At 44.4% G+C, this 12,510-nt stretch overlaps 1 protein-coding gene across 9 annotated transcripts in view; it reads right to left on the reverse strand.

The window, feature by feature from the left end:
* LOC118506209 (nephrin-like) overlaps nucleotides 1-12,510 on the reverse strand; it is a 238,616-nt gene that overhangs the window by 16,102 nt on the left and 210,004 nt on the right. For all 9 annotated transcript variants that reach the window (XM_036043025.1, XM_036043021.1, XM_036043020.1 and 6 more), the window contains exons 11-16: nucleotides 11,670-11,806; nucleotides 6,645-6,798; nucleotides 6,381-6,518; nucleotides 4,077-4,241; nucleotides 3,753-3,899; nucleotides 3,248-3,382 (exon numbers count right to left, since the gene is read on the reverse strand). In XM_036043025.1, coding sequence (XP_035898918.1) covers nucleotides 3,248-3,382; nucleotides 3,753-3,899; nucleotides 4,077-4,241; nucleotides 6,381-6,518; nucleotides 6,645-6,798; nucleotides 11,670-11,806 — 876 coding nt within the window. The remainder of the gene's footprint in view (nucleotides 1-3,247; nucleotides 3,383-3,752; nucleotides 3,900-4,076; nucleotides 4,242-6,380; nucleotides 6,519-6,644; nucleotides 6,799-11,669; nucleotides 11,807-12,510) is intronic.

Consider the following 12,510-nt stretch of genomic DNA (forward strand, 5'->3'; position numbering starts at 1 on the left):
TTTGTGCTGTGGGATTCATCCTTTTTTTTGTTGTTGCGCCTTCGAGGATGCCCGCGTTTGGGGCTTTTGCTTTTTAGTGAGTGAATTCATTGTCAACGAACAGCAGGGGATAGGAAGAAGCGACCACATTACAATAGAGTAGAATACCTTTAGCGAAAAGGGATCTCCTGTAAAGAATCAGCGTTTGATTTGTCACTGAGGAAGTGGTTAATTCGCATGTCCGTGTCATTGAACCGTTTCATTGGACCCTCCGTCGGGTCGAAAAAAAAAGGATTGACAATTCGATTGTGTCTCAAAAGGGTAGCAATAAAAAAAGACCACCCGCACGCGAGCTACCGGAAGAAGTGGGTTAATTTGACTAATTCCGGATACATTTCAGGGACCGGTTCGTCAAATTGGCTTCATCGGTACAACGATCTGGGCACTTGTTAGCCGTGTTGGAAAATGGTGAAAAAATGGAAAACAAAACGGTCCATCCCCTAGTTATCCATGACCGTACCGACCGTAAACAACGTTGATAATGAAGATGATGATGCTAAAACACTATGATTGATAGGGAAGCAATGAATCAGATTATGTCCGGCTCTGGGGCTACGCTCGAGCTTGTAGTGAAAACTCTGTGCCACCCTCTGTGTGTGTGTTTGAATGGTTCGATATGATTTGAGGTGACCACAAAGTGCTGTCCACGTTGGTGACCCCATACGTGACAAGGACGAGGAATCTTCAAACAGGGGATCCCTCATCCTGCATCTGGCTGACCTTTTATTTACGTTTATAGCGAACGCTGTACCCGGGGCGGGAGTTGGGCGGAACGCTTTTAATCCATTATTTACGGACCATTTGCGCCGATTCCGACGGGTCATTACCGTTAACATAAACGTCAAGTTGACAACAGTTGACGATGGCATCACCGGGCGTACCGGTACGACCGGGGTGGCCTTTGGTCGGTCGGTTGGTTGGTGGTCGAATCATCAAAGGCTGATCGGTTTGGTTCGGTGCGTCCGCCATTAGTTGGTGGTTAGGTCTAGGCAATGTCAGTGGTGGTCTGTGGTGCCCATAAAAAACCGCCGACACACAGCTCGGGGTTCGTCTATTCCGGGCTATTCATTCAGAAAAAAGGACCCCAGCCTAGGACCACTAGCCGTACCGGATGGGATCGACACACTAGTTTGGTCATCAAAAGTTTTCGCTTGAAGCCTGCAGAGAAGCATCCGGAAGCATCTCCGAATCGGAGGCAAAAAGGGATAAATTTGTCCCTTCCCTTTCCTGCGCTCAGGAGCCCATTTCTGCCGAGGGTTAATGTCATTTTCCTTCAATTTATTCACTGTGATGTGCGTGAAGCACGGATCCACGTGGGAACCGGTGGGTGATCGCGTGGAAATGTCTTCATTCGCTATTCCAAAATCACTTCCGAATGCGTGTGTGTGTTGTCCTCGGTATGGCCGTACGTATCCATGTGTTTCTGTGTGTAACTCATGGGGGAAGGCGCCATTCCCAACAATATCGGGTGCTGCTTGTGCGAGGCGCCGACGGTACCGATAGTAGCACCTTCCGGGTGATTGATGACCGGATATAAAACACTAATTTTATCAAATAAATCACACATTATATCTTCCCCACACCCCCCCACGGGGGTAGACTGGGGCCGCGTTATTCCGCGCGAGCGAAGGCACTGTCGCCTTGACACGTCGTCTTGCGCTGCTCCATTTGGTCACGCGTTCGTTACAGGGCTTGTTTCTTCTTTTTTTGTTGTTGTTGCGCTCCCGTTTTTACTTCCCTCTCTTTCGATAGTGCCATGGCAGCGCTGGCAGCTGGCAAGTTTTCTCACGTTCACAATACTATGTGCCAACTACTAGGTAGGTTCCAGCGAGAAACCATCCCCGGCAAACGGGCAAACATTAGTTACTTTGTGCTAGAAACTAACGCTCGACTAGCATCGTCATGGTAACGCGGTACATGTAGTAGGTTTGCTCGATCATGGTGGCTTCCGATTTGGAGTGTTGAAGTGTTTTGCAAAATGTGGAATAGAATGGCACACACACACACACACGCGAGCGCGCTCATGATTTAGCTAGAGTCCATGTAGGAAGTAACGCATAAGGAAGGCATGGCCATGAAGCCATGAAGTGTTGTGTTGGCTGCTGGAATTGTTTTTGCCATGTAGAAAAATGTTTGGTGGAAACGGATTGATTTGAATGGGAATATAGCTTAGTGCTTAAGAGATTAAATTGAACACTATGCAATGTGACTGATAGGGAGTCTAGCCTATCAGATTATTTCTGCGAGCTTTACAATTTTTAAATTACCCTGAATGTATGCAACCAGATATACATTAGATTATTTTCAGCAACTTCAGGGGTGTTACAAGATTTTCTCTCTGATACTAAAAGGTTGTTGTTGTTCCTTAGCACTACAACCTCGAGAGGTCTCGGCCTGCCATTGCTGGCTTTCTGTGATTTAATTATACCCGTAGCACAGTAGTCAGCCCAACGTACGGAGAGACGGTCTAGATGGGATTTGAACCCTGGTCCTGCCGAGTGAAGACCGGCGCCGTTATCGCTTCGGCCACCAGACCGCCAAGGTAGGCTTGTCCCATTCTTCGAAGATTTAATTGGATAAGAAATGATTCGGAAACGGGAAGTCAACCACTGACCATGTGGCAAATCTTGGAGAGAATGACGGACCAGCAGCAGCAGACCGGTTAAAAGCAGAGTAAGATTGAATATCCGGATACTTGGTATCTTTAATTTTAGCAGCATGCCATTACATTGCCAGCAGGACTTAGTCGATCGCTTAGTAAAAAAGAATAAGTAGGAAAAGAAAGACTTAAACTCCAGATGATACATAGCTAACTTGAACTCAAGCAGTAACAATTTACAACCGTAATAATTGCTGACCAGTGCATAAAACCGTTTCGTTAAAAACGATTATAGCCAACAAAATCCTCATGCGTCAAAGCATCGTAAAGCTGGTGAGCTCCTCATAAAACTATAAATTTCCCACTGTCGAGATATTTATTCTTCTGGGGATGATTTAAAAACACACCCCCCCCCCGCCCCTCCTGCTCTTTGCAAGTATCTCGCCAATTTGGCCCCCAGCCAAAAGGGAGGGATCCGAATCACTGCACCGACCCGTATCGCTGCAATTTTTCGACCCTTTCCACCACGCTATTTTAGGCAAAATGGGGACCCTAGTAGTGTGTGTGCGTGTGTTCGAGAATGTAGTTTATTCTGGTGCGGTTACTTACACTTGACTTGCACGGTGATATTAATCATCGCCGACCCTTGGGAGTTGACGGCTTCGCACGTGTACACGCCAGCATCGGTGCGCCTCAGCTTGGTAATGTTTAGGATCGGTCCTTCCGAGACGATTCTCGGTACACCTGGTGGGTTTGGAGGGGTTTTTTTTGTTTTATTTTTTGTTGTGTTTGCGTTCGGTTCGAGTTCCACGCGGCGGGAGAAGCCGAGTGGGATGAGATGAAATAGAAAAAAAGGAACAGATTTGGGATTAATCGGACAGATTATCTTAATGGACCTGCGGTCACGTTCGGCTGTGTTTGTACGAAATTGAGGGTCGAATAAATCCAAAACTCTGCTCGGAATGAACTTCGATGCCAATCGGTCCTTGTAATACCGGGGGTCGATGCGGGGACGCATGCGAGCGACATCCGACGGTGAGGATAATGTTGTGCAGATTGAGGTTAACCGAGCAGGATGGAGGATAAAAGGACGGGTCGTGTGCATCAACCTTACCGGACGAGACGATCCGCTGGCCGCCATCCTTGGTCCAGGTGTAGGCGATGGACGAGGGATTACCGGTCGCGACCAGGGCAACGGTCAGTGGTGCACCCTCCACTCCGCTGACGGTTGTTTCGGCCGGCGGTGAGAACTGGGGCTCATCTGCAAGTACAAGCAGCGCACAGAAATGTGCGCACCGTTACAACGTCGCTCCGGGGCATCGGCGAGGGTGCTTGTCTGATGCCGTCGATCGAATGGATTCGGCAATTGGATTTCGCAACCCGGAGCGTTTGGTGCAAAACCGTGATGCACACACACACACACACGGGCACTACTTACACAGCACTGGCAAATTGACAGCCACGTTGATGCTACGCTGCAGCATCTCGTTCGTACTTTGGCAGGTGTATACGTGGCCATCCATATCCTGCGTGATGTTCAGCTTCAGCTCGAGCGAAGACACAGTACCGCCCCACAGTCCAGCTTTCGAGGAGTTGTTCGTACCTGCGAGCAAACGAGAACGTACGGAAGCCATGATGTTCGATTCCCATTTCGGTGAGCGAAGAGACAGACGGGCCTGTTCTGGGGCATTCGGTATTTTGTTGGGTGAGGCAAAAAGAAACGAACTCTACATATGCGAAAGTGAACGGTGTTGGTGATGGTGGCAGTTGATGTACACGCCCTGGGGACGATGACTGGAAATGAGTTCCGTAAATTCTTGTCAAATTCCATTATCATCACCGGTATCAACGGTGTTTGCCGTGCCTGGGCTGGGATGAAGATGTAGGTTTCTGTGGGAGGGGTTTTGTGAGCTAAGCTTTGTGTAGGTATCTGTTGCTTGCTGTTGTACCGTGTGGCTGCTGTTAACATGCAAATCCCGCAAAAACCCCGGATGTTGTTGTAAGGATTCTATCACCACACACATGTCTGTTGTGATGGTTGGGAGGTGGGTGCGTGCGTGTATGTTTTTTTGTTGAGTCGTTCTCTCTTTTTTTCTTTTTTGATGGAAGGTATTAATTTTCCTGTCGTGCGTTGCAGATGGTTACTGTTCATTCACGTCAATCAGTACGCTTAATCCGTTTATTTACAGCAACGATTGTTTAAAGAAGTTGTTTGGAAGTGAAGGAATATGGGAAGGGTTTCTAAAGTCACTGGCACGTGTGGAAAGTTCTAGGAACACAAACAAGTTGTTCTCACTCATAAGTAACTATCGATAATTTAGCTTAAGCTGACGATGTTGAAGCGAGAGACTTTCTTGGAATGGTTAAGTTTGTATTGTTGGTTGATATTTAAAAAGAAAATCTGGTTTCGTAGAAAACGAGAAACACTTTCACACCATCATTAATGATAAGCGATGCCGTTGAAGCCAATCACTAGAAAAAGTTGGCGCTAATCTCTTTTCAGGTGATGTGTGGAAGATTTAACAGAGAACTCTAGTAAAACTGTTGATAAGCCATAAGCTAGTAAGCTCAAAGAAGGATGGTTAAAAAATGATGTCCGGTATAAGAAGTTTTTGTTGATTTTTTCCATGTTTTCTAGACCTGGACTACCTTTTGCTGCTTCGTCTTGAGTCTAGTTATTTTCGACAAGGTCCATCGATTAGGGTTGGAATTTGAAAAAAAAAAATACATAACGATGGGTTCACCGATCAAGAAATATTGTGAACGACAGTCTTCATCAAGTCATTTTAAAAGATTGTTCAAGGATCGTTTCGTTTCAGATATTAGCTGTGTTTTGGATGCAAATGGTTGTATTGTGCAGGGAAAGTTTTATTATTCCGAAAGAATTTCCTGACCTCTGGATCAAACTTATAGCACGATAAAGCCTCAGTTGAATCCAAGATATTCTTTGTCAGTCTCTGATGCACAACAAGTGATGGCACAACACTGAAGCCGCTGTGAAACTCGAAGTCGAAGTCGCAGGTTTGACCAGACTGTATCAAATGTTTTCATCAACTTAAGAATAATTTTTTAAATACGAACAGATCTTCAATTACAGTTCCTCAACTGCTTCAGTCAGAGCTGATATAAATCATGCTACAGTCTATGGACTACTAGGTGTATTCTAAGGTCATAGGGTCAACGATAAATTCATACATTAAATTACTGAGAGGGTTTAAAGTGACATTCAACCTAAGAACTCATTTAATGATTATTTAATGGTCGTTGATGTTGCCCTGTGTTGAAAAACATAGGTAAAAGGAAAAATTGATATGAAAATAATTGAAGCAGTATTAGATGATGACCTAAAATGAAGCAAGATCATCTACAAAAAGTAGGGTTAGTATGACTCCAGATATGAGATGATATGACAGCTGGCAATAAACCTGATGAAGCACCACCACTGAGCCAAATAATCACTGTTGATGTAAAGCTATCATATTCGCAAAACAAGCATCGATTCGTCAAAAACAACAAACCACTCTGCTGCAAAACTGAAAATCCACCAAATTGAACACATTCGCTGCTGATTTCTGCGCCTGCAGCTGCACATCAATTCTCCGTACAGAATCGACGCAATTTTACGCATATCCAGTTCGGGGCGTATGCAAAACTGCCACATTATGATGCGCATTGCTGCGAGAAATGGATTCGCGTACAACATTTTCCATTTTTCCTCGCGCGGATTACGTTCGTGCCTTACCTTCCAGTACGGTTCCTTCGTGCCGCCAGGCCAACTTTGCCGGTGGATTACTGGAGCTGGAGTCACATATCAGCGTCGCTTCGATGCCGGGCCGCAGCTCCGCCGGTTCGATCCGTATCTTGGCCGTCTCGGGAGCAACTGGAAGCATTTCGTCGAAAGGAATAAAGATAAACACAGCACAGTTGAGATAGAGAGGGGGGAAAAAAGAAAATCGCATAACCACGTGAACGGTTGTGCATTTGGTGGAAAACATTCGATACTTACAGTGCACGGTCAGAACTTTCGTCTCGAACAGCGGAATCTCGGTGGCTGAGTTGTGGGCTTCGCACCGGTACTGTGCCTGATTGTCGGTTACGTTCGCCAGTATCGACAGTTCGGCCGAAACCGACTGGTCCGTCGTTTTGCTTACGGATTTGATCTGAAAGTAATGCCCGCGGAAAACCCCGTGAGGGTACCGAGCAAAAGGAAGAAAGGCGCAAATGAAAAAAAGGAAATAAGCATTGAAGGGAAGGAAAATCGATACGAGCTTTCAGCTAACGCCCGGGGGCCAGCTTTCTGCTTCTGGTGGAAGTTCATAAAAATTCATGATGTTCACGAGTTGTGAGTTTACATACATCTTCTGGCCTGGCAGTGCGTCGGGGGAATTTGTGGCAAGAAATATAGATAAGAAAACTACCCGGCAAATAGAACCGGTGTTGATGGTATCGGGAGATTTTTTTTTCTTCTTCATTTTCCATCACCACAACCTCCCAGCGAAGAGTTGTGAACAGGGAGGAGAAAAGTCACAACCATCCTCACCGTCGCACGCCTGCAAGCTCAATGAATTTTGAATTAGTTATGAACATATGATATGATATTAATAAAGGCCACGGGATGCGATGAAGGTGACAGGCTAAAGTGTGGCGTACGCGAGCTTTAGCAAGCGATGGGACATGATGAGACAATCGTGTCAGCAGAAAGGGTGAAGCGATACCGGTGAAATGAAAATTGTGTGAGCTGGTGTCTGAGCTCGGCGGTGTCGTACGAAATTGTGATGTGAGGGTTGAAGGGAGGCATCATCAACGAGCGCAGCTGACAGGCAGTCTGGTGTCAGCTTACAAGGGTATTACCGTCGAATCATATGTGCTTCGGAGTAAGTGAGTGAAGGAACAGAGCACACACACACTGAAGAAGGATCGTTGATATGATCTATAAGTTTTCTCGTACTTAACGGGTAAAGCTTGTTTACCCATATGGTGGTGATGCCGGTGTGCATAGTTCACGGGGTGATACATTTTTAAACGGGTTCAATACCTTTACCGAGCTTAGAAGATGACACGGTCGTTGGAAGCTGACTGAAAGGCTCTTTAATCAATTTAAAAATGTGTTTCATTTCAGTGTACAGTTCTTAGTATAGTTTAAGTTTCGCTTAAAGTTACTACAACCAAAATTTGTTTGTAAAATTTTATAATAAAGTAGAATATTGCACTACCCTAGAAGTTATTACGCTAAGCTGTCTCTCGAGGTAATTGGAGCCTGAATGTATGCAATCACCATGTTGAAGTTACTTCCTTGCTTCTGAACACCGTGCTGTAGGTGTTTCTGAAGTTGATCTGCTTGGTGTGCGAGAGCAAGTTATTAAAACTTTTTCCGAGACAGTCAGTGACCTCCAGGAAATGTCCAATCATAGGTGATGGACTTAAGAAATAAACTTATAGTTTACTAGAAGGTGCTTATCCTCAAGGTAAAGTTTTGCATGCAAGACTTTGAGGAGTGATACTTTGTCCTTCGGTGGGATGTAGTTTGGGTTGTATTCCGGTTAGGTATGGGATACTCCAGTGGCCGAATCGATGGACATCTCACATGACACAACTGGATATCAATCCCGACTGGACGCTTTCTCTGATGCAGGATTGACGACCATTCAGCTTCAATTTAAGTCAATGTGAGGTAATGTACTATTCTGTATTGTACTTTTAGTATTTATACAACCTTATATGACGAGAAGTGTGTTTTTAAATTCACTCAAGCTTTTTTTTTGTAAAATGTTATATTTAAATTGGATGTAAAGTTGTCTATTACGAATACGCTGAGTAGACTGTTAGGTTTACAAGGCCTAAAAGTATGCAATTACTATTACATTTATTTTTATGCTTTAAGATACTTTTTATCAAGTTCGATATTTTGTTTTTTTTTTGTAATTTAAGATTTCAGAATTCCAGCAATTCCATGTTTATGTTACTAATGATTGCATACTTCCAGGGACGTGCATCTTAACAACCCTGTTTCACTTTTAATTTAAGATTTTAACTGTAATGTTTGTCCATATCATTTTTATTTAAATAAATAAGATAAAGCTCGCTCTCCCTTATTTCTACCGAACAGGAAGTGAACTGAGTAGGTCAGTAACTGACACTGATAATTTATAATGAAAAATCCAAACTGTCATCCTGGAGACCAACCGTTCAAATCCGCTTTACACCCAAATCTGTTTCACATCATAATGTACACTTTGATGAACAATAAATTGCAACAAGGAAAAGAAAAACCGCCCCCTCAACCCCCCACCCCCACACATACACACACACACACACGCACGCCAAGTAACGAAGTATGGAAGCTTGACGATGTGCTTACCCATTTCATTGTTCATCAGTGCTTTTGTGTTGCCCAAGCGACCGAAGGAACGATAAGACGTACCGGGCCAGCGGTAAATCCTTACCCGGGTTGGGTGCGAGAGTTAAGACGAGCACGCTCTCAAAGTCATTGCCGCATTTTACGCCTTCATATCCGCCATAAAAGCGGGCGGACACATTTTATTTTATTGGCAGCGATGTCGGGGCACACGGGACGCGATCGGTACATGCGCCAGATCCGGTAGGCCATCCGAAGTCAAGAAGTCACCCAAGTGGACACGGACGAAGTTTGCAGTTAGCAAATTTAATACCATTCAATCACAGGCGGCTCACATGGCGTCGGGTATTAAGAAAATGGGGTGCTGGGCGTCCTCCGTGTGCTCTTTATGTTGCCCTTGGCAGAAAAAAGATAAGAAGGGCATTCAAGATTTCTGTACTCGAAAATCCGCTTCCATCCCATCCAAGGCGGGGTGATGGACACGATCGTTGGATCTGCTAGTGTTGTATTGATTATGAAAGGCGTGACGAAGCAGTGAGCAAGCAAGGCAAGGGCAGAGCGAAGAAAAAAAAAGGACAAGTAAGTCGAGCGGATGAAAAGGATATCAAATTTTCGCTTTATCAATCACGGTGACTCAGGGACGCCTATAGCTTGGGTTTGGTGGTTTGGTATATTGGATGGTGTGCTCTTCTTGGGCAAATCTTCACGAATGCCTCGTCACGCTACCTAAACGTCATAAATCCAGCTTTCCGGAATTGAACCGGCTGCCTATGGAGCTGAAGGCTCAAAGTGTGTGACCATCGAAAAGCTCCATGGAAAAACAAAACTCCCTTAAGCTTTGGTGGTGGTGGTGGTGGTGTTTTTGCGAGGGACAAAAGCGAACATCGCAACCCATTCCCAACGTTGATGTGGTGTGAAGTGGCACCGGGTCCTCTTGGCGGGAATCAAGGCACACTAAGCACACGCAAGGGCTCAGCAGCAAAACAATCCTCCCAGCTACCAGTACCGGCCGATTGTTACGATGCCTTTAAAGCCCATCAACACGCCCTCGTGCATTGAAAGGCAATAATAACGAGATATTGTTTATTTTATTGTTATAAATATTTATGGATCAAATGATATAAATTAAAATTTAATGTCCCACGGCTTGCCCCTGTCTCTGCATCTCCTGCACTTACTGGGAAGGCTTTTATCGCGTGTGTAGGTATGTTTCCAATTTTTTTGGCCCCGGTCTTCCGTGTGGTAAATCCTCAAACAGATGGAACGGACACGAGGCCACGTGGAGATGGCTTTGAAGAGCTTAGTCTTATCTTATTATCGACGGGTTTTCATGACGCTTTTTGGGCAATATATATATTTTTTGCGCTCCCCGATTTGGCTGTTCGGTAAAGCAGCGGTGGACTCGTGGACGTGCTTTTTCGCGCGATAGTGGCCTTTTGTTTGCAAACTTGGTCATCTTGGGCGAAGCTTGGGCACGAGAGATGAAACGTAAAGTATTCATATCGCTATGAAGCAGGAAGCTATGTTTGCCCTCTTTTCGCGGCGTGGTTTTTGCTGCTGCCACGGTTGACTTCCTGCGAGGAACTCTTATCGCTCTTATCGATAGGATGCTCCTCCAAGCGTGCACTATGTTGCTTTTCGCTGGTCCACCGTAAGACTGGCGAACAGAAACTCGGTGGAAAAGAAAACCAAAATCCAATAAAATTTGTTCCTTTCCTACTACTGACCGCTCGGTTCCTTTTTTCGCCCAAGTCGCCGGGTTCTACAGTAGGGCGAGTCCCGGAAATGCTGGAAGGAATAAGCTTAGTTAGCGCTGTTCCAGAATGTTCCACTGCCGTCAGGACGTTTGCGCTTCGATTGGCCATTCCTGTGGTTTGACCACATGCTTGGCATTTTGTGTGCTCGCCCGGGTTTTTTTTTGCCCATTCATCATTCTTGCCCTACCGCAATCCGGTTTCCGTGCCCGCCGGCATTCGATGGAATTCAATTTGAAGCGTTTATTATCGTGAATATTATTCTTGCGAGTGTGACTTTGATTGTTACCTACGAAACGGCGCGGAGGGAAACTGGAAAGCGAACGGAAAGGAAGAAGGAACCTAGAGTCAGCACCGTCCGATTGGTGACGTTCACACAAACCCACTCACCGTGGTGGAAGCGAAGAATGTTTTAGAAGATTTTCTATAGCTTGGCCACGGCTGTGAGAACGCGGTCTCTCGTTCCCAACCCCAACCCGGGGCATTGATTTATGGGAAAATATTTTAATAAACTTTGGTTCTTTTATGTTTGCCTGAATGCATTGGGTACGCTGGTGAGGGGAAGCTATAGTTGCTCGGTACTTGAGCATTCCTATTTCATTCTCGGTTCCGTTTTATTTTATCTGTCCCGTCGATGTGCCCCTTTTGCAGGCATTATCGACGGTTCTTTGTGATCTATAGTCTAGATTTCGTGCTGTGAATATTATTGTGATGATTTGATGTGTTGCTTGGAAGATAATAATAATGAAAATGTACAGAAGTGCATTTGAAATGCTGTTTTTTGATTCAATTGTATTTTGAACTATGGCGAGGCTAATCGTATTAGATGTTCCTTCCTTAGACCCAGCGTTGGTTCTATATGTCAACAGACATATTTTCCGACATATATTATGCCATTTTGAATATTTTCAAATGTGCTTACCTTTTTATCGTTTTTATACCAAACTAGCGTTGCCAGCGGATTGCCTCCAGAAGAAATACACATGAGCTTTTGCTTTGAACCCTCCGCTATGATCGATCCTTCCGTGTATCCTGATATTATTGGTGGTCCAGGAGGAACTGAAATAAGAAGAATTACATTTGAAAGTATTTTATAATGTAGATTTTTTGGATTTATTAAGATAAGCTCTAATCGTTGTTTAATGTATGTAACTCTGATATTTTACGATCGATTGGCATAAAGTCTATTATCTAAATTAAATAGTGATTTGAACTTAAGTCAACATTTTTATCAAACCACGGGGTTTCCAGAACAGAGCTTAAGGTAGACCATTTCAGTGATTTTATATGGATTTCTTTTTCTCTGAATTAAGTACACACGCTAGTAGCATCAAAACTGGAACAGCTTTGGATAGCAAAATTTCGGTAAATCTGTAAAGAGTATTGTCGAACAGCAAACGCGTTCGACAGTGTCGAAGATGCGGACTTCACCACCTATATCTGAGATCAAGTATTGTCTAGATGCTTGATGCAATCTTGTGCCTTATGCTAATCACTATGCAGGGAATGCGAGGATAAAAAATGCTAGACCTTTTCAATTAGAAACTCGATAACAAGACTGATTTAGAAGAAATTTCGTGCAAGTTCGTCAGTATAAAAGGCCAAATTTTGATCTCTTCTTCTTTTTTGGCTTAAGGATCTCTTGGGTAAATTACTGGCATTATTATTTGGCTTACTTGATTTATTGATACCATGTAATTCAGTCCTTACTATAGAGGAATAATCCAGATGAGATTTGAACCCCTGTTCTGCCTAGTGAAGGC

This window comes from Anopheles stephensi, chromosome 2 (assembly GCF_013141755.1).
Source record: "Anopheles stephensi strain Indian chromosome 2, UCI_ANSTEP_V1.0, whole genome shotgun sequence".
NCBI lineage: Eukaryota > Metazoa > Arthropoda > Insecta > Diptera > Culicidae > Anopheles > Anopheles stephensi.